The following is a 20,385-nucleotide window of genomic DNA, read 5'->3' on the forward strand; positions in this document are numbered from 1 at the left end:
TGATCCAGGAAAGAAACAGACCCTCACTTCCCAGGAATCCCAAGCAGGGCCTGGTGTCAGACTGGTGCCATTTTTTAGCATATAATGCTTTTGACAAACCCAGGTAAGGGATCTTGTTTGTGATAGACAGGCTCTTGAAAAGCCCTGGAAAAATCCTTGGGCTGATAAAGAGACATTTTCTGAGAGACCTAGGGAATTCTCAGCCCTTTGATGACAGCAGTTGATCGCCACAATGGCCATCAAACAGACAATGTAAGAGTGGACACTTCGATGCTCTGCTTTTTTTTTTTTTATGGCATCCAAACACATCCTTGCAGCACATTCCCACTTCTTTTTCCTGCAGGTATATCCAGGTGCCAGCTGGCCTGTTGTGCACTGCTGGGGGCCAGTGACAAAATCAACAAAACCTTAAAAAACGGGAAGGATCTGCTTGGCCAAAGAGCCGTTTGCCTCCATCCTTCCCTTTTGAATGGCATCCACGAAGCCACAGAGGCAGGAGAGGCTGGTAAGACACGGAGTGGGAGGCAGCAGGGGGAGCAGGGGCTCAGCTGTAGAACACGGGCTTGCGCGGCACACGCAGCACGCTGTAGGTGTTCAGCCCCGGGGCGTCAAAGCCAGGGGACAAACCCTGGCGGTCCAAGGGGTAGAAGTTGAAGAGCTGCCCGTTCTGCGTCTCCAGAGAGATGGAGGCAGAGCCCAGGTGCAGAACGCACGGGAACTCCTTGTCAAAAACCACTTGGAAAACGCGATCTTCCAGGTGGTGGAGCTTGATTGTCCGGTACTTCTCGGGGATCAGCTGCTCCACGTGAGGCCCAAACTGCTGCATGACCAGCACCCCGCCAATCCCAACTTTGATCTCGTAGAAAGTCAGGTTGGAATACGTGTAGTAGCCAACGTAAGGGATTGGGTTTGGAGGAGGGACAATGCTTTTGTCGGCCTCCCTGAATGCTGTCTCCATGGCAGGGATGAGATACTCGTAGGTCTGGGTCACAATGTCCCCACCCTGGGGTCTGGGCCCTGCCATCAGCACGATGAAGCTCAGGCGGAGCTTGGGGACCAGGGAGAAGGTTGCTGAGTAGCCATCAAGGTCCCCATCCTTCCTGATGACATCATACCCCAGCTGCTCGTTGATCTCCCAGGGCGTGCCTGTCTTGTTGGCGAAATACTCACCAGAGCACTTGAACAGCGGCGTCAGCATCGTCTTCACCGTGTCGGGCTCCAGCAGCCGGCGGTGGTAGGTGCCCAAAAACACCATGGCCAGCTTGGCCAGGTCGGCAGCCGTGGAGTACATCTGCCCAGAGGGCCGGTACCAGCCCAGGTCGTAGAGCGGGGCCGGCTGCCGGCTGCCGTAGAAGCCCACGGCCATCTGGGCCCGCACGGGCGCCGTCATGTCGAAGCCGGTGTCCTCCATGCCCAGGCGCTCCAGGATGTGCTCCGAGACCCAGCGCTGGTACTGCCCCTCGGCGGCGTGCTCGGCCAGCACGTGGGCCAGCAGGGAGAAGGCCAGGTTGCTGTAGTGGCATCTGGGAAGGAACAGGAATAAACTGGGAATGTTGTTGATGGTGCGCGCTGTGTGTTTGTGGTGGTCCTGTCTGCCCTCGTGTCCCCGTCGCAGTGAGACAGTTCTGGACATTGACAGCACAGAATCATTGATTTACTGAGGTTGGAACAGACCTTCAGGGTCATTGAGTCCAGCTGATCCTCCAGCACTGCCAGGGCCACCACTAGACGTGACCCCAGGTGCCACATTCCCATGGCATATGGCACATGGCTCATGACACATGGCACATTCTCATGGCACATGACACATGACACATGGCTCCTGGCACATGGCACATGGCACATAGCACATGGCTCATGGCACATTCCCATGGCACATGGCTTCTGGCTCATGGCACATGGAACATGGCACATGGCACATGGCACATGGCTCCTGGCACATGGCACATGGCACATAGCACATGGCTCATGGCACATTCCCATGGCTCATGGCACATGGTTCATGGCACATGGCACATGGCACATGGCACATGGCACATTCCCATGGCACATGACACATGGCACATGACACATGGCACATTCCCATGGCACATGGCACATGTTTGGTCCAAATTATTGCCTCCCACCCACCTTGTCAATCTGCTCTAAATTCCCTGTCGATCCTACCTTGTGCCAACCCCCTTCTTGGAATTCCCCCTCCGAAATCCCCTAAACCTGGACATTTCATTAGTCCATGTGGCCCAATTTGCCCCCCACCTCCCTCACTGGATGATACTTATGTGAACTCTGCCTTTTACCCCTCCCCAGAATTTCTCTGATTTGCTGATGATTTGTACCCTCTCCATGAACCTCACCCACATTTCAGCTGTTGCACACACCCTTTTGCCCCCAAATTCCCCAGAGTAATAAAATCCTTTTTTATCCTATGCACAAGAGCTCTCCCTCCTTCTGGCCTCCTCAGAGCACAGACTGACAGCCAAAAAGGCCATGGAGGAATTGCTCCAGCCACACTTCAGGCCATCCTGCTCCCTGGGGTATGACCCACTCTTGCTACAGCTCCAGCCAATGCATCAAATGGGATCAGCTGTCCATCAGCGATATGCAAAATCAGTGGCTGGGTCTCTCTTCTTTAAGGAAAAATTCACATTTTATGGAATGACAGATGAAGGGGAGACAGAGAAAAGCTTCATGTTGTTGCCATGATTTGTTGTTAAATCGAAAAAGAGAAACGTTTTACGGGAACATCAGCAGAGCTGTTCAACCTTGATGTGCAGAAAGAGCTGAAGATGGAAAAGAAACATCTCCTCTATATTTGCATAACCTGACTTGCTGTTTATAATTGTTCACCATCCATTCTTTTTAAGAGCAGCATGGAGAGTTCCAGGTGCTCACCTTAAAGTCTCAAAATCCTGGGTAAACCTCTTTGGGGATTTGCCATTGGATAATCACTTAGATACCTAAGCTACCTTAAGATGGTAAAAGCACTTAAAGAGCACTTAAAAGCCCACAAAGCAGCATCCAGCAATGTGGAATCATTAAAGAAACCTGAGTACTCCAGTCTTTAATAACCATGAAGTGATTGAAGTCTGCACACTTGAATGAAGTTTAATGGCATGAAGATATGAAGGGGCATTTTTTAAAAATACGTTTTCAAAATTAATTATATTTTCAACCCATTTTATTTCCAACAGTTTTAATTGTGTGAAGCCACACATCTCATTGAGACCTATTTTGATCATAAATTTGGTACCACTTTGACCTTTTCCAGCCCATTTAGTTGAATAAAAGCATGGTGAGCATACGTATTCTTACCCTAAGAATAATTACATTCTGTATGTAAAACCCTCTATCTGAAATGGAGATGAATTTCAACATAGAAAAATATGTTAAAACATATATATAAGTGAATGGGAAGTTCCTTTGGGAAGAATGATCTGTTAACTGGGAAGCACAAGCAGGAACAAGGAGAGAGAGTGAAAACTCAACATATCAATTAATAAGGCATTGAGAGACTATGAGGGGATGTCCTTATTTATCTTCATGGGGATCATAAAATAAAAATACTAATAGAGAAAATTACAATAAAGATATAAAAATACCAAAGAAGATGATGATAGTAAAATCCTTTAAGGAATGTCTGTTGTAGCCTCCTACATGATGTGGGACAGAACAAACACAAGTGACTGGTAGATCCTCAGCCATCCTGGGTAAATTATTTCAGACTGTAACTAATTACCAAACAATTTTGCAGACTTAGAAAGTTTCTTCCCAGTTAATTGGAATCCTTTTCCTCATCTGCTGTCCACAGGATCCTGTTGAAGGCTGTGGGGAAGTGTCCAAGGCCAGGCTGGGGCTTGGAGCAACCTGGTATAGTGGGAGGTGTCTCTGCCCATGGCAGAGGGGTGGAAAAAGATGATCTTTAAGGTCCCTTCCAACCCAAATCAGTCTGGGATTCTATGATTCCATGATATTTTTGAGTGTTTGCAACCCAGGTAACAGGCTACAGAAATTGAAACAAGCATTCATAGACTTTTTAGATAATTTAGAGAGACACAACTTGCCACAGACATGATTCTAACCACAACCTGTGATGATTTAAATGTTTAAAAATCTTTTGAAAATCTGCATCATTTAAGGCTCATTAAGTGAAGTATAGCAGTTTAATTTGGCTCATCTGGGCTTAAAAAATTAAACCTAATCCTGACACCTCCAACAGTCATTTTTTTCCAGCCTCTGGCAGGTGTGTGGGGAGATGCTGAAGCTCTCTTTGGGAATGGCTGCATTTTATCCACTGGCCATGGAGGCTGGGGATGGGATGAGGGTGGAGAACACACCCAGCCCAAAAGCTCCTAAATGAATTTATCTGACCTGGTTCCTGGGTCAGCCACCAGGATGTCGTCTTTGAGCAGCGCGAGGGCATCCTGCGTGCTGCCCTTCCAGAGCAGGCTGGTGGACCGCAGCCTCCTGGGCAGACCTGTGCCATGGGAAAGAGAGAAATCATGGGAGTGATGGCTCTGGGGAAGAGAGAACAAAGGCAGGGTTCAGTGGACACATGGAAGCACCAGTGGTGGGCACGAGACGCAGCGAGGACATGGCATCAAGTCCTGACTCTGGGTTAGCCCTGTCCTGCCTCAACCTCGACTCTGGGTGCTGCATCTCAGTGAAAACACCTCGATGGGTGATGGAAATTATGCCAAGTGTGGTTTGGAAGAGAGGGGCAAACGAGGTGTTGGGAAATCCCTGTATTCCCTTGACTACAAAAGTGTGTAATAGCCCCCTTTAACAGGATTTTCTTCTTTAGGCTTCACCACAGATGGCCTAAACTTCTCTGGACAGCTCCAGACACTCCAAAAGTATTTTTATCTTCCTCCTCTTCTTTAGCAACTTTTATTCAGGGTTTCTGAATATAGAAACAACCAAAGCTCTTTCCACTTTTAATTATTCTGTGTTTCTGCACGCAGAAAATATCTTAGTTCTTTTCACTTTTCATTCCTCACTGAACGTGGATTCTCTAAAATTTTTTGGTCAGTACTTTTTGAATCACCTCAGCTCCTCTGCACAGGATCTGTGGTTTGCCTAGGCCAGGACTTGGATCACTTTTGGAATGGAATCCTTGCTGCCATTTGCAACTTGCTTTGATGTGGAGGTTTGGGAGGAAATTGGGAAACGTGTGTTTCTGACAGAAAAACAACTCACAATCATGTGCTCAGTGACCATGCCTTAATCATGGATTCACTAAGGTTGGAAAAGCCCTCCAAGACCATGCACCCAACCATTAACCCAGCACTCTCATGTCCACCACTAACCCATGTCCCCAAGTGCCACTTCTCACGTTTTTTGAGCACCTCCCAGGATGGTGACTCCACCACTTCCCTGAGCAATCTTTACAACCCTTCCCATGAGAATTTGTTCCCTAATATCTGGTCTAAGCCTCCTTTGGGCAACTTGAGGCCTTTCCTTTTTGTCCTGCATCCTGGCAGAGCTGAATGAGGCCCCATTCTTCTGTGGCACCAACACTTGTTTTTCTGAGCTGGCCTGAACTTGGCATTTTGAGCTGGGGTGGGAGCACTGCTTCTGCCCCTGCTCTGGGGTTATTTGTGCAGCTGCAGGACCAGATAAGGGATGCACTGACATCTTCCAGGGACAATGGGCTCCTTCATTATGTATTTGCCCCAATGAGAGCAAAAAAATGTTGAAGCAGTGAGAGAATTCAGTTCTGTGACAGCAATGCAGTGTCTCCTTGAGGTTCATTGGAAATGATAAACCAGAGCACAAAATAATCCAGAGTCATTGATTTCTGCCTCATGGGCTGCTAATTGAAGTGACAAGCACGCTGTTAATAATTTACAATTGCATCCCATCCTGTCATTCGTGTAGATTTGAAAATCACGGTTTTAACAAGCTGGAGCTTCCCTCCAGCAATGGGCACGTTGAGTGCTAAGGAGAAAAACCTTTGGAGTTACTTTTGTAATATGCAACGGAGAGACCAGATAATGAGGATCTATTACAGATCAGTTTCCACTGGAAGAATTTAGATGAAACCCACATTACAGTCTGTCATGCAGTGGCTTTGATCCCAGTGCTAAGCAGAATTTTTTCCTTTTTGCGGTTTGACACACAGAAAACGGAAAGTGGAACTGGAACATTCCTTTGATTTGCAGTTGGGATTTTGAAACTGTGCATCTCCTTCTGCTGAGCTGTCAGGGTCTAAGGGTTGGTGTGTCCCATGGGGGTGCTCTGGGAAATTTGGGCCACATTCTAAAATCCAAAAATACACAGGAGCACAAAAGGAGATGAGCAGGGGCACAAATCCAGCACAGTGATGGAAGCAATGGAAGGGCCACACATTACCAGCAATTATGACCAGGTACCCTTTTGATTATGCTCCTCACAACATTTCTGGGGTGCACTTCACACCTCCCTGGGGGGCAGGAGCAGTCAGAGCAGCTTCAGGTGCTCATGAGAGTCAGAGGGGACCAGGCAGAATTGGTGCCCCTGAAGAAAACATCAGGCTGGATCTCCCTTGTCTGCAGGGAGAGGGGCTGGGCAGGGATGTGGCCACTGGCCACTTTGGGTTGATAATCTGCTTCTTTCCATGTTTCAGTATCATTCCATCTGGGGGAGCCCTCATTTTCATATTGGCTTGCTCCAAATGATGCTCTACCCCATCCTGAGGTCCTACAAGTTGCAGAAATGCTATTTTGATTTTACGTCCTAATTTTAGGGCATTTATTCCAATCTGGAAAAATGCTAATGTTACAGAGATTAACCAAAATACCACTCATGATATCAGCACAGTCTCTTTGGCTGTTTTGTAATCTCCCAGTCAAGTATTAGCAGCTTTGTTTCTGAGAAAGTTTAAAGTTCTTAGTCCTGTGAGCTCCTTCTCCCTTAATATACAAGGTCCCCCATTCTTATGGTAGCAGCAGATTAACACTTCTCTGACAGCAAATGCCAAGCTATTAATAGCTCAGGAATCCTGGATCAAGAACCACACTGACAGCTAAATTTAGCTCAGCAGTCAAGGTCTTTCTATTCAAAGCAAAGAGATTTGACCCTCAACTCTACATCTCAGAAAAATGAGAGCACTCAGAAGACACTGTTGTGCAATTGGAGGCTGATTTCAGGTCATGGTATCGAAGAGAAAGGAATCTGTGTTCACCTAAAAGGGATCTGTGTTCACCTATCAGGGGAAAAACCTCCTCACCCCAGCCCCTTTCCTGGGTGTGCTGGACAGGAGTTTCCTTTGAGCATCCCATGAAGTTGCTGACACCCTGCTTCCAAGAGCCTGGTCCCTGGTGGGTGCACAGGGCAGGGTCCAGACTGGGAAAAAATCCCCCCAGCAGCTTTTTTATTCCTGGAATATGGTCTGCTCTGTCTGTGGAGTCTTTCCAGGGCAGAGGGGCCCAGGGACACTCGGGGAGCTGCCTTACCTGAGAGCTGACTGGCCATTCTGCGCAGGGTCACCGGGGATGGCTTCAGTGGCATCGAGCCTTTTTCCAAAAAAACCAGCCCATCTCCTTTGTATTTCTGCTCTGAGTCCTTGAGCCTCCCCAGAGGGTTCTTAATAACGAAGTTCTGGGCATAACGCTCCAATGGGTCGTCAAGGGATGTGACTTTGCCTTCCTCCCACATCTTGTACAACATAATGGTGGGGAAGATCTTGGAGACACTGGCAATTCTGTTAGGGAAGAAACATTTGGAGGAATTCAGCATTAAGACGCTCATGAATCAAAAGGATCACTGTGATTTTACATTTGCTCCATTCCAGAGGGAATGGCTAAAATACAGGTAGGAAGCTTGAATTAATATTTTTAAATCTGGATCTTTATAGACTGCAACATAACCTCTGCCAGTCCCCAGCAGTGCAGTGGGCTGCTGATCCCTCTATTCACTTGGCATTCATAAAACTACATAAATTGTAAATTACTGGTGAGTAAATACCACAAAAACTCTCAAGTAGTTTATTGGAATTTTAAGGTTAAAATCACAGAATCATTTAGGTTGTGAAAGACCTTTAAGATCACTGAGTGGGACCATTTACCCAGCAGTACCAAAGTGTCCCTAAATGCCAGTTTTCCACAGTTTTCAGGTCCATCCAGGCCGTCCCTGTGGCGCAATTGGTCAGCGCGTTCGGCTGTTAACCGAAAGGTTGGTGGTTCGAGCCCACCCAGGGACGTGGACCTGACTCCTGGCCCATGCTGGGGGGTTGGAACCAGACCTTGAATGTCCCTTGCAACCCAAATTATTCAATGGTTCTGGAGGAAAAATAACACAAAGTCATTTTACCGTTATACAGATGGGGAAGGAACAGATAATCAGCTGCTGAAACTGTCAAAAATTGTTCATTCCGAGGACAAAATTTTATAGTCAGAGTGCAGCCCATGTTTCTTAGATAACACAGTTACAATTCACTAAAAATTGATCTTTAAAGGAAGGAAGTGTTGCCTTCATCTTTTGTGGTTTTTAGCACACATTAAGAGCTTGATTCTGTCTTAACCTAAAAAATAACAGCCAGTAGAAGTTTTGAGTTTGACTTCACTAGGATGATGAATAAACTTATGGGTCTGCTTTATGTGTTCTATAGATATTCATCCCAATGTCAGTTTTTTCTAAACTGACATTTATTATTATTTTTGAATCCTGTGGCACTGTGTCCTCTGTTTTCCAAATCTGTGCCAGCTCTTGGTCTTCAGGTTTGTGCCCTGGCCATGAAGCCGTTTCCATGTAAGGGGTAGTATGTTTTCAGGTTCTTTAGGGTCACTGCAATTTAAAATATTGCCAGAATTAAACAAAAAAACACATAAATAAACCCAAAATAACTCAGTGAGCCACCAGCATGTAACAATGCTTTGTCTCAAAGAGCTCCAGCATCAACCAGCAGAGTTTCCTGCAGTTTGTGACGGCGTCTCCATTGGCAGAGATCAGCTCTCTGTAGGTGTGTGTGCACTCTCCTGGCTGTCTCACCTGGCCAGGGGTCTCACCTGTAGATGGTGTATTCATTGGGCTGCCCTGAGGCGGGGTCAGAGCCGTTCTTCTTGCCCAGGTTGCCCGTCCAGAGCACGGTGTCGTTGTAGATGACGATGGCTGACATGGCCGGCAGCCCCGAGCTGTGCATCCTCTGCCGCAGCATCTGATCCACCTGGGGAGGGAGGGGAGCCATCAGCCCAAAGGAAGGGTCCAACAGGAGGCCCAGACAGTCACAGCAATGCTGCAGGATTTCCTCAGAGCACATGGAGCCTGACAGAAGTTCAGGCAGTGCTGAAATGTCAGATCCATCTCATACAGAATTTAATGACAGCGACTCTTCCACTCAGATGCAGGTCTTCTTCCCCTTCCCCTTCCCCTTCCCCTTCCCCTTCCCCTTCCCCTTCCCCTTCCCCTTCCCCTTCCCCTTCCCCTTCCCCTTCCCCTTCCCCTTCCCCTTCCCCTGAGTTATGTACAAACATCTTTTTAATTTTTAAACAGGGGTGTGAGGAAAGCCAGCAAAGAAAGAAAGTAAGGAACTGGCATTGGCTGATGAATTGGAACAAGGGATTACCTGAGCCAGGTATCTCCAGGACATGAGGGCTGCCTAGTAGTGGAGCAGATGCCAAGAGCTGTTATTTTTTGCTGGTGGAAGCTCTGATCAGACCTTCTGATGGACAAGTGATGATGTCTGTCCATCCCAGCTCACCCTCTGGGCAAGAGAACTGCTCACTGAAGGGGTTTTACACATCCATTTCTAGGTTTGCTGTTCTCCCCCAACTCCCCACCTCCTTCCCCAGGGATGTTCAGTGGCAAAATCCTCCCCTGTACCCCTGGAGAAAAGCAGCCAGGAGCTGTTGTTCCTCTGGTCCCCCCTCCCCACAGACCTTCTCCAGGGCTTCCTTCAGGATGGGCAGGGGGTGCTCCAGTGGGACAGGCTCGGGATAGCGGGGACACATCTTCACAGCTTCTGACCTCACTTCCATCACTGAGGGATCTGCAGAACAGTTTGGGGTGGCACAGGTGACTTCCACAGACACAGGGACAAGCTTGAACCTCACCCAGCAGCTATCACAAACTTTCTTGCTTGTGCTGGGCTAAGGGACCCTTCTGCATAGGGAAGGGACAGCACTGAATTATTTCTGTCTGATGTAAAACAGGGCTGGCACTGTGCCCTGTTAGTGCTTATTCCAGCATGGGATGGACACAGGATGTACTTCAGCTAACCCTGCAGCCTGGGAGAGCAAAGAACTGGAGCTGCAGAAGATTCTGGGGTGCCTGGTTTAGCCTCCCTGGAAGGACCTGCCCATGTTTAGAGGAAAGTCTGAGCTGGGGTTCAGGAGAGCAGTGACAAAGAGTCATTCCTTGTGCATCATAACCTCAGGAATGGGGCCAGGAGTGACCTGTGAGGGACACTTGAAATGCAACACACTTTGGGGAGACATGGGAGGAAAGCTTTTACTAATCTTCCAAATCTGTGTGCCATGCCACGAGCAAGGCTAAAACCCTCTACTCACTGGGCTGTGCCTTGGGGAGGCTGTACTGCCACAGGAAGCAGCCGGTCATGGCCACGGACAGCAGGAAGAGGAAGAGAACCAAGAAGTGGATCCACTTCACCTCCATGGCAGTGAGCTTGAGGATGCTCCGGCTGCAGGGTGCCTGCTGGGAGTGGAAAATGAATGGGAGAGAGGGAGAAAACAGCTCTGCGTGTGCCAGCTCTGAGAGAGGCCCCTGTGCTGGAGAATAAAGCTGCTGCAGGGACAGGACTCACCTGGTGTCCTGGGTTACAATGTAGGATGTGCCCAAGAGTCTGTATTCTATCACCATCTGTTAAACCAGGTGGGGCAATGATTCTTATCTCTATGGAGATATCCTCTGCTAATGGGCCAGCTGTTAAAAACCAGCTGGGCAATCATCTTTATCTTCCCACAGCCCATCCTCCCTCCAGGAGATATCTCCTGTTAATGGCCAGTGAGTCCCAGGGCATGACTGATAAAATTCCATCATCCCACTGGGAGATGCTCCAGCCAGGGGAGGAGCCAAGCCTTTCCTACCCAGATAAAAACTGAGATTTGGAGCACCAGAGCTGCCCTTAGCCACTGGTTTCCAGAGGACAAGAGCTGCCAGACCTTTCTACAGGATCACTGCTTCAAAAAAAACCACTTCATCTGGATTGCTACCACCACCCTAATTGACAGGGTGTCAGGTTGTATTCTGACTCTGTCAGTGGTTTTTCTGTTGTATTATTGCATGTATTTTTTTTTTCTCTTTTTTTTTTTTTTTTTTCCTATTAAATTATATTTCTGAGTTGGAGACTCTCCCTGGTTTTGCTTTCAAAGCCATTACACCTGGTCTGCTGGAAGTGTCCCTGCCCATGGCAGGGGGTGAATAGGATGAGCTTTAAGGTCTCCTACCCAAATTATTCTGGGATAATTTCAGTACATTTGCTGCACCAGGGCAGGGCAGACCAGCCTACACTGGGGTAACTGGAACCAGAAATGCCTTCCTGGCTTTCAGTGAGCTCTGTGAGCCATTAACTCTTCTCCCCTTGTTGGTTCTTGTGGAGCACTAACCACTCCTTTTGCCTTCTTCTCTCCCTGCAGGTGAAGCTCATCACCCCAGCCTGGCAGGAGTCTCAGTTACAGCTCTCACTTCCTCCCTTCTCAACCACCATAACTTTTTCCTGGATATCTTTCCAGCCCTTTTTTCCAGAGTCCAGCATCTGTTCATGGCAGCCACCAGCCAGACCATCTGAGCAGATCCAGCTTTTCTAGATGAATGATGGAATTTTTCACTCTGTGCTGCCCTTACCCTTCTCTGTTGTGCCTGTAAATTCCGTTCTATCACGTACCATCTGTAAGCTTGGCATTTACAGATGCCATGTTTTGGGAAACTGCCTGATATTTGAGTGTGTGCAGCTCTCACAACACTGGAGAGCATCCAGGTTGGTGAGAGAACCAGATCAGTGTTGAAGAAAAACAAGGAACAGATGACAAATGAGGAGGTGCCTGAGCCTGAGCTGTGCTCCTTCACTGCCTGCAGGAGGTCAGGAGGGTGCTTTTGAAAGTTTGGCAATTAATGTTATAAAACATATGGCCTGCCATTTGCATCCAATATGCTCCACATTCCTAAGCTGTTTCAGGTTGCCTGGACTCACTTGTAGGATAGACAGATTGAAATATTCCCTTCAGATTTCCACACAGCCTTTCCCCCCCTCCTGTTTTTGAGATACAGGGTAGTTCATGCAAAAGCTTCTGCAAATCATCTGAGCCCTGTCACTCACAGCCAGGGAATCTGCAGAGCCTCTCCCAGACTCACACATGATTCTGTGCATCCAGCTGGGTTTTCCAGCCTTCACTGCAACTCTGGGTTGCAGTTCCACTTTCTGCATAACAACACTACAACAATAACAATATATCATTATTTTTCCTGGAGGCTTTCAGCCTAGTCAGGCATTCCTGTAGGAATTCTGAAAGCAGCTTATGCCAGGTTCTTCCATAACACAATTAAAATTCGAGGATGGCTTAAGACTGTGCAGGTGCCTGCAGACCCAGTCCCACCTGGGCATCCAGGTCCATATTCCAGCCTGTGACATGTTTCTAAACAGGGCAATGCCATCCTGACAGCAATCCCATTTTTCTTTGGCTGTACCAACCTCCTTCAGGGCTTTAGCAGGCAGGAGATTCCATCACTCAAGGAAAAGCCTGTGCTGAGATCTCTTTAATCCCCTCAGGCTGGCAGGGCTCAGTGTTGTTCAGGGATGCCACCTGAGCTGTTTTCCTGCAGTCAGGAGAGGGACAAGGCTCTCTGCCCTGGAGTGGTCACGGGGTGACTTCCTTGGATTTAATCCCATCTTAATAACATTGACTCCACCAATTTTCAGTTCCTCTGCCCATTTTTCTGCCTCTTGCCTTGTTTCACTGAGAAGCCCTGATTCCTGAGTCCCAAAGAACAAGGTGAGAAGGTTATTTTCTGGTGTATTCCTCACCCCACAGACTCCAACTCCCTGGGCACTCACTGAGGACACAAAGATATCAACTTTGAGCACATCTTTTAGTCCAAACTCCCCTTTACTGCATGTGGACCATGAATGCTCTGAATGGCTCTTTTTCCTTCTCTGCCCTGTGATCCAGTGGGAATGAAAATACCCTGACAAAACCATGGACTAGAGATATGGATCTCTCCTTTATTGATACAACACCAGATACTGAAAGTGTGAGAAATATTCATCCACTCCAGGAGATGCTCTACCCTCCCAGCTACCTTTCAGGGAAAACACCACTTTTCTGCACCTGGGAGACTGTCAGGCAAGCAGATGGATGCATCCCTGTAAACACTCATCACAATTCCCACTCCAGGACCTGTCTGCTCTCACCTTCCTCTGGTTTCCCCCTCACTCCGTGTCTCTGTGACTGTCACTGCTCACAGCAAGGCAGGGGGAGGGGGACACTGAGCCCTTAAACACATGCAAATGAATGCAAACACATGCAGGAATGAATGCACAAAGCTTCCCATGGGGACAGCTTAGCAGTAGGATACATTTTTTTTTTTCCCCTTGAGCTTTGGAAAATTAGGATGGAGAGAAAAATTGGGGATTCCCCATGGACTACCCAGGTCCTGCCCCAGCAGGTCAAGGCACATCTCAGAGCCAGAAACACCCCCAGCCCCTCACATACCACCTCCAGGAGCTGCCTCAGTCCCAAACGCTGTTGTCCTTCGTCCAGGTGAGTGGGCACCTCAACAAACCCATCCTGGTCAGCCTGAGCCCCGGGCAGGGGGGAGCAGGAGCCCTCAGCATCCTCCAGAGGCAGCTCTGTGTCACGGGCAGGTGCTGCTCTGTCACCGTCTGGAGCACTGGGTTTATCTCCCCAGGAGTCCTGCTCCAGGTTTATCTCCCCAGGAGTCCTGCTCCAGGTTTATCTCCCTGAGAATCCTGCTCCAGGTTTATGTCCCCAGGAATTCTGCTGCAGGTTTATATCCCCAAGGGTCCTGCTCCAGGTTTATCTCCCCAGGAGTTCTGCTCCAGGTTTATCTCCCCAAGAATTCTGCTCCAGGTTTATCTCCCTTAGAATTCTGCTCCAGGTTTATATCCCCAAGGGTCCTGCTCTGGGTTTATCTCCTCAGGAGTTCTGCTCCAGGTTTAACTCCCTGAGAATCCTGCTCCAGGTTTATGTCCCCAGGAATTCTGCTGCAGGTTTATATCCCCAAGGGTCCTGCTCTGGGTTTATCTCCTCAGGAGTTCTGCTCCAGGTTTAATTCCCTGAGAATCCTGCTCCAGGTTTATGTCCCCAAGGGTCCTGCTCCAGGTTTATGTCCCTGAGAATTCTGCTCCAAGTTTATATCCCCGAGGGTCCTGCTCCAGGTTAAACTCCCTGAGAATCCTGCTCCAGGTTTATATCCCCAGGAATTCTGCTGCAGGTTTATGTCCCCAAGGGTCCTGCTCCAGGTTTATCTCCTCGAGAATCCTGCTCCAGGTTTATCTCCCCAGGAGTCCTGCTGTGGGTTTCCCCATCCATTTGGCCCATCCAGGCCCTCCAGAGAGTGCTGCTGATCTCCCCTGAGAAAGCAGCTTAAGTGACAGGGACAGGATGGCGTTTGCACAGGAAAGTGCCCGAGAGATTGGATGTTAATTCTGCCTAATGCTTCTGTGCCATGTGTGTGAATCACAGCTGCAACCAGGAGGGCTTCACCATCTATTTATAGCAGCTTCATCTCCTCCTGACATTTGAACAGGAGGCGATTAAGCAGCAGAGGACCAGTCCCTGAGTGCCTCCAGCAGCCCTGGGATCTGCTGCAGGGGAGGGGACGTGGGGAGTTAAGCTGGGAGCTCAGGCACTCTCTGGGCTTAATCCTGAACAGCCTCCCGGAGTTCCCCCACACTGACAGACAAGGCAGGCACTCCTGGCTTGCAGCACAGAGGTGGAGATGGGATTTCTTCCCCCTGTACCTGCCAGGGCAGTGGGAGGTGCACAGGGGGTCCTTACCCGCAGCTGTAACCCCTCCATGGCTGCTCAGCAGGCTCTTCTCATCCCTTGTGCTGCTGGTCCCCACAAACAAAGGGTTTATAAACCCCTGTGCTGGAGAGAACAGAGTTGGTGCAGGAAAAAAGCAGTCAGAGCCAAGAGGTAACAAAGGCCCAGTTACCAAAGCCCTGCTCAGGTGAGCAGAGCTGCAGGGACAGGCTGGCTTTGGAGAGGGACATGGGGTGGAAGGAGGTGACCTTTGAGCTCCCTTCAACCCAAGCCATTCTGTGAGATCAACCACAGCAACCACAAAAGTCAAAGCCTCAGTGACACCTTCCCTCTCCCTGCCCCTGCTCTGACAGCATCTTGTGTTCATCCCCAGGCTCTGGCACTTCCCATTTCCCTTGACTATCCTCTCCTCACCTCCAAACACAACAAACTGAAGCTCTGAGACCTTCAGGGCTGACACATTTTCACTGTGGCTCCTCCACAGGGTCCTTCCAGCCCCCTGTTCCCTCTACACAGCCAACAACACCCCCTCACCCTTGGGATCACACCCACAGCCAAGGGACTGCCTGACAGGATTGGGAGTGCCAGGATAATAGCACCACCACCACCTTTCCCACAAAATCTCCCATAAAATCTTCCCCATCCATCTACCTGGCAGCAGCAATTCAATCCCCAGCCCCCCAAAAAGAGCTCTTACCAGCCTTGCTGCTACCTCCAGCTTCCAGCTGAAGAATTTGGGGCTGTCCTGCAGCTGCAGATGTTAAGAGCATCTGAAGCACTAATCCAGCTGCCAGCCTCTCTGAGTACAGATTAATGGGCCAGGCCTCACCCCTCCACAGGCAGCACAGCATCTGTCCAGGGATGCAGCCAGAGGGAGGATTGCTGGTGATCTCTCTGGTACTGCAGAGTGGAAAATGGGGAGCTGGGGTGTGGGTATCTGCAACATGCTGTGAGCTGGAAATGAGAATAAACTGATATATTACATTACATTATATTATATATTACATTACATTAATTCTATTCTATTCTATTCTATTCTATTCTATTCTATTCTATTCTATTCTATTCTATTCTATTCTATTCTATTCTATTCTATTCTATTCTATTCTATTCTATTCTATTCTATTCCATCATAAATGCTCTCCAAAGAGAAGGGTGTGGTTATGCACCCAGCCCCATTTCAGATCCAGGGGCATTATGCACCTCAGGGGATCTATTCCTTCCCATCCTATTCCTTCTTCAGATCTTCATAGGTAGGGGCATTTTCCTCACTTCCATCCCTTCATTCCAGTATCTCCAAAACCAGCCCAGAATCTGACAGTGCCCAAAATATCCAGTGGAGCCACGTGCCTGTGCCCCAGAGCTGTGCCCAAATTTTGGTGACTGGAGCTGCTGATGACCTCCTGGCTAATTAGAGTAGATCAGGCTCCTCGTGGTTTTGTTGCTCCCCATTCCTGGGAGCTCTGATTTCATTCTGTCCCTGCTACCAATGTTCTTTATGGTGGCTTCATGTCCAGTTATCCCACACATCCCACATACCTGCTGCCCTCACTGTCCCTTCCATCACCTGTTTTTGGAGGGGCTGATTAGGGGAGTTTGGAGTGAAGAAGCAAAACTGAATCTGAGAGAGGACTGGGGAGTGAGGAAAACATGTTGGTTTGATATTTGTCTTTTTGTTTCCCACTACCCAAATTTTATAGCAATAAATTAAATTACTTTTCCCCAAATTGAATCTGTTTTAACCTGTGAAGTAATTGGTGACTTCCTCATCTTATCCCAGCCCATGAGTTTTCTTGACCCTTTTTTCCCCCAGTTTTTTGTGGAAGTGAGGCAGCTGGATGGGAGTTCTGCTGTCAGCCAAGGCTCTCTCATCACCCCAACCATGGGTTTGGAATGAGATGGTGTTTAAGGTCCATTCTACCCCAAACCATTCTGGGATTTTGTGATTCCACGATCACATAAGGAAAGGCTCTCCCCTATGGCTTTCCCCCAGTACTGTTCTTCAATCTCTCTGCCTTGAAGGATATTCCTGCCTTTTTTTTTTTTGCCAAAATATCCTCACACAGGGCACCATTTGTCGAGTTATGGTTGTTTTATTTAAAAAAGCCAAGCAGCTATTCATTGCTATAAAGCTGTTTATTGCAAAGGCACATCAGTCTCAAAAGGCAAAGAGCCACAAGTGTTAAAGTCCATGCTAAAGGTTTTAATTCAATCCCTGCACTCTGATTTCTCTCTGAAGAATTCAGAGAGACCTTTGATTTACAGACAGGTCTTGAGGAAGGTCCCAGCTGCTGCCCAGCCCCTGGCTCAGAGCAGGTCCCTGCACAGGGAGCAAGGTCAGGTTTTGCTGGCTAGAGGGGACTGATGGGGATAATTCGTGGTCAGATTTTTTTTTTTATTGGCAGGAAGCAAAAGCACCTCAAACAAAACAGTCTGAGCAGATGAATCAGGCCCAGATGCTTGAGCAGCTAAAGCAGGAATTAGCAAATGAACACGGGAGGCTCTCAGAGGTGATGCCAGGAGAGCAGTGACATGTCCCAGGGCCAGGGGCTGCAGTGTCCCCTCCTGCCTGGGCTGCCAGTGTCTCACAGTGACCCTGTGGGGGAAGGAAATTGCCAGCTCTAATTACCCTTTGAACCAGGAGGGGGGTGAGGGGGGCTCTCCCCTCCCACAGCCCCACATTGCAGAGCCCAGCCAGGACTCTGTTGTCCCACTGGGCGTCCTTTGTGTCCTGCCATTGTCAGCCTTTGTGTCCCGTTACCAGCTGCTTGGTTTTATTGATGGCTTTGTGTGGTTGAAGTGAGCTTTGAAAGTCAAAAGATGGAGCAGAGTTGCAGAGGGGCTCCAGCTGCACGTTCCTGTATCCAGGATTAGTGGCAGGGAGGGGTGGCCAGCAGGGCCATTTGCTGTCATTGCCCAGCTCAGGGAACCAAGAAGCAAAAGTCAGAAGCCTAAGAGGAAATATTCCATATTGGAGGCAGCCAGGACATGTTTTCAAAGCAAGTAATACAGAGGCAAAATGGTTTTACTCTTTTTTTTTTATTTTTTTTTTTTTTTAATATGTCGTGATCCCAAGACCTTGGGATTTGGGTTTGTTTGAAAACAGATTTGTGATAAAATCAAAGGAAACAGGGAATACTGCTAAGGATTGGCTATGTCTCATTTCCATGAGGATTTTCCAAGGCCAGGAGTACCAATGGTCTGGGCCAGCCTCACCTGGAGCCTCCCCCTCCCTCTGTCCCAAGGGGCTGCACTGAAGCTCCAAGCCTGAGCTTTTGCCTGGGATTTGCTGTAACTCTGCTGCTCCATTCCCTGGCAGTGGATTTCACTGATGTAAAATTGATGCTGGATCTCCTCACCATCCCCAGCCCTCTGATGAAGAAGACTCTGGATTGTCCCTCCCCAGGGGCTGCAGGAATCCCTGACTGGCCATGGCACCATCCCTGGCTCCCAGCTCATGGAGCCCTCTGGCTCCTTGACAAGAGCAAATTCCTTTCCATACATTTCATTTATTGAATTCATTTACATAAAACAGTTTTTTTTTTTTCTTTCCCAACTTGCCCACACCTTGAGACAAAAATTCTCCATGCTCCTGGACCTGCACCCAGAGAACAAAGAGAAGTGTCCTGGATGCCACAACATCCCTAATTATCCACACAGGAGGGAGTTCAGTCTTTGCAGCACTGAAAAGGGCTGAGCCCCTCCAGAGCCAGGCTGGGAGAGCTGGGGGTGCTCACCTGGAGAGGAGAAGGGTACAGGGAGAGCTCAGAGCCCCTGCCAGGGCCTGAAGGGGCTCCAGGAGAGCTGGAGAGGGGCTGGGGATGAGGTATGGAGGGACAGGACATAGGGAATGGCTTCACATGGACAGAGGGTGGGGATGGATGGGATATTGGGCAGGAATTGTTCCCTGGGAGGGTGGGCAGCCCTGGCACAGGGTGCCCAGAGCAGCTCTGGATCCCTGGCAGTGCCCAAGGCCAGGCTGGACAGGGCTGGGAGCACCCTGGGATAGTGGGAGATGTCCCTGCCATGGCAGGAATGGGACTGGATGAGCTCTAAGGCCCCTTCCCACCCCAACCATTCAGGAATTCTGTGATTCTGTGATCCATCTCTGCAGAAAATCCCCCGTGCTGGCTTCGACAGGGGCTTCCCTCAGCCTGTGCAGCGACAGCAAAGCTGCCACCACCCCAGAGGGGCTGTCACAGCTGGAGCCAGCCGGGCTCCCTCTCCCCTCCCAGAGCTGCTCTGGAGCCTGCAGGGAGCTGGGCTCTCACTCAGCCCTTTCAAAGCTCTCTCATTAACTGCCTGCCAGCAGCCAGCTCGCCCACAATGGGGATCTCCTCTGGAAATTGCAGCCCCATGGCAACAAGGAGTTTAATGGCTGTTATTCCTAAATGAAGGATACAGGTCTGCTAATCCACCTCGTGCCTCCAGCACAGGTCCTTGGAAATGATGATTTCCCGTTGCAGGTAAGGCAGGAAAACACGCTCAATCACAAGAGTGTTAAAATGACACGGCCTGGCCTGGCAGAGCAGTTTTTAATGTTTCAAAATACTGGATTTTTAAATATTTTAAGAATTCTTTTTCATGGAGTCAGATGAACATACAGGAAACCTTTATGTGTTTTAAAAATGGAAAGGTATCAATTTTCCTCACAAGAAAAAAAGGGAAACCTGTTTTCAAGGACAGGACTCACTTCACCTGGTCTGCAGCAGAGACTTTTTGCACCCTGTGCTTGTGCTTGTCCACTTAAGGTTTCCTGTGCGCCCCATTGTACAGTAATACAGAACCCCAAAATCCCAGACTGCTTTGGCTTGGAAGGGACCTTAAAGTTCATTTCATTTTCCCCTGCCATGGGCAGGGACACCTTCCCCTATCCCAGATTGCACCAAACCCCGTCCAAACTTGTTGTTAGGTATTGCTGGGAACCAGAGAAAAAGCAGCCTTGAAGCCTTGGGTTTCTCAGGCTGCACAGGGACAAGAAATTATAACAATGATTAAACACCTGCAGGGTGTGTGAGAGATGTGATTTTTTTGCATAAAGCATGATTTCAAAGAGGTGTTGCCTCCTTGGACCAATGAGCCTTTTCTACTTTGTATTGCACAAACTACCCAATATAAGTGCAATGTTTCTGTAAATAAATCTCTCTTTTGTTTCTCCATTGCACCAAGAACTGTGTTGCATTATCCTTTTTGCTGCTCTCCTGCAGCACAAATACAACATGACCTGGCCATGGACACTGCAGGGGTGGGGCAGCCACAGCCTGAGCCCATTGCCACTGTCCTTTCCCTGCACCCCAAACCTGGCTCCATCCAGCCCTTTCAGGCTGTGGAAGGTGCAGTGAGCTCTCCCCTCATGCCTACAGTTCTCCAGCTCTGCCCATCTTCCCCTGAGCCCACCAGATCTTTTTCAGGAGCCCTGCTGCAGCTCCACTCACATTCCCATGAT

At 48.8% G+C, this 20,385-nt stretch overlaps 1 protein-coding gene and 1 non-coding gene across 2 annotated transcripts; one reads left to right on the plus strand and one right to left on the minus strand.

Moving 5' to 3' along the window:
- Positions 1 to 294: 294 nt before the first annotated feature.
- Positions 295 to 14,567, minus strand: LACTBL1 (lactamase beta like 1). Its single transcript, XM_056508313.1, has 7 exons — positions 13,644 to 14,567; positions 10,485 to 10,629; positions 9,855 to 9,964; positions 8,985 to 9,142; positions 7,434 to 7,681; positions 4,369 to 4,474; positions 295 to 1,523 (listed from the first exon to the last, which is right to left on the minus strand). Exons 2-7 carry the CDS (start codon positions 10,588 to 10,590, stop codon positions 545 to 547), a joined length of 1,707 nt encoding a protein of 568 aa, XP_056364288.1. The 5' UTR covers positions 10,591 to 10,629; positions 13,644 to 14,567; the 3' UTR covers positions 295 to 544.
- TRNAN-GUU (transfer RNA asparagine (anticodon GUU)) lies at positions 8,106 to 8,179 on the plus strand. The gene has a single exon. It is a non-coding gene; the product is annotated as a tRNA-Asn (tRNA).
- Positions 14,568 to 20,385: the final 5,818 nt, after the last annotated feature.

Source organism: Oenanthe melanoleuca, chromosome 21 (assembly GCF_029582105.1).
Source record: "Oenanthe melanoleuca isolate GR-GAL-2019-014 chromosome 21, OMel1.0, whole genome shotgun sequence".
NCBI lineage: Eukaryota > Metazoa > Chordata > Aves > Passeriformes > Muscicapidae > Oenanthe > Oenanthe melanoleuca.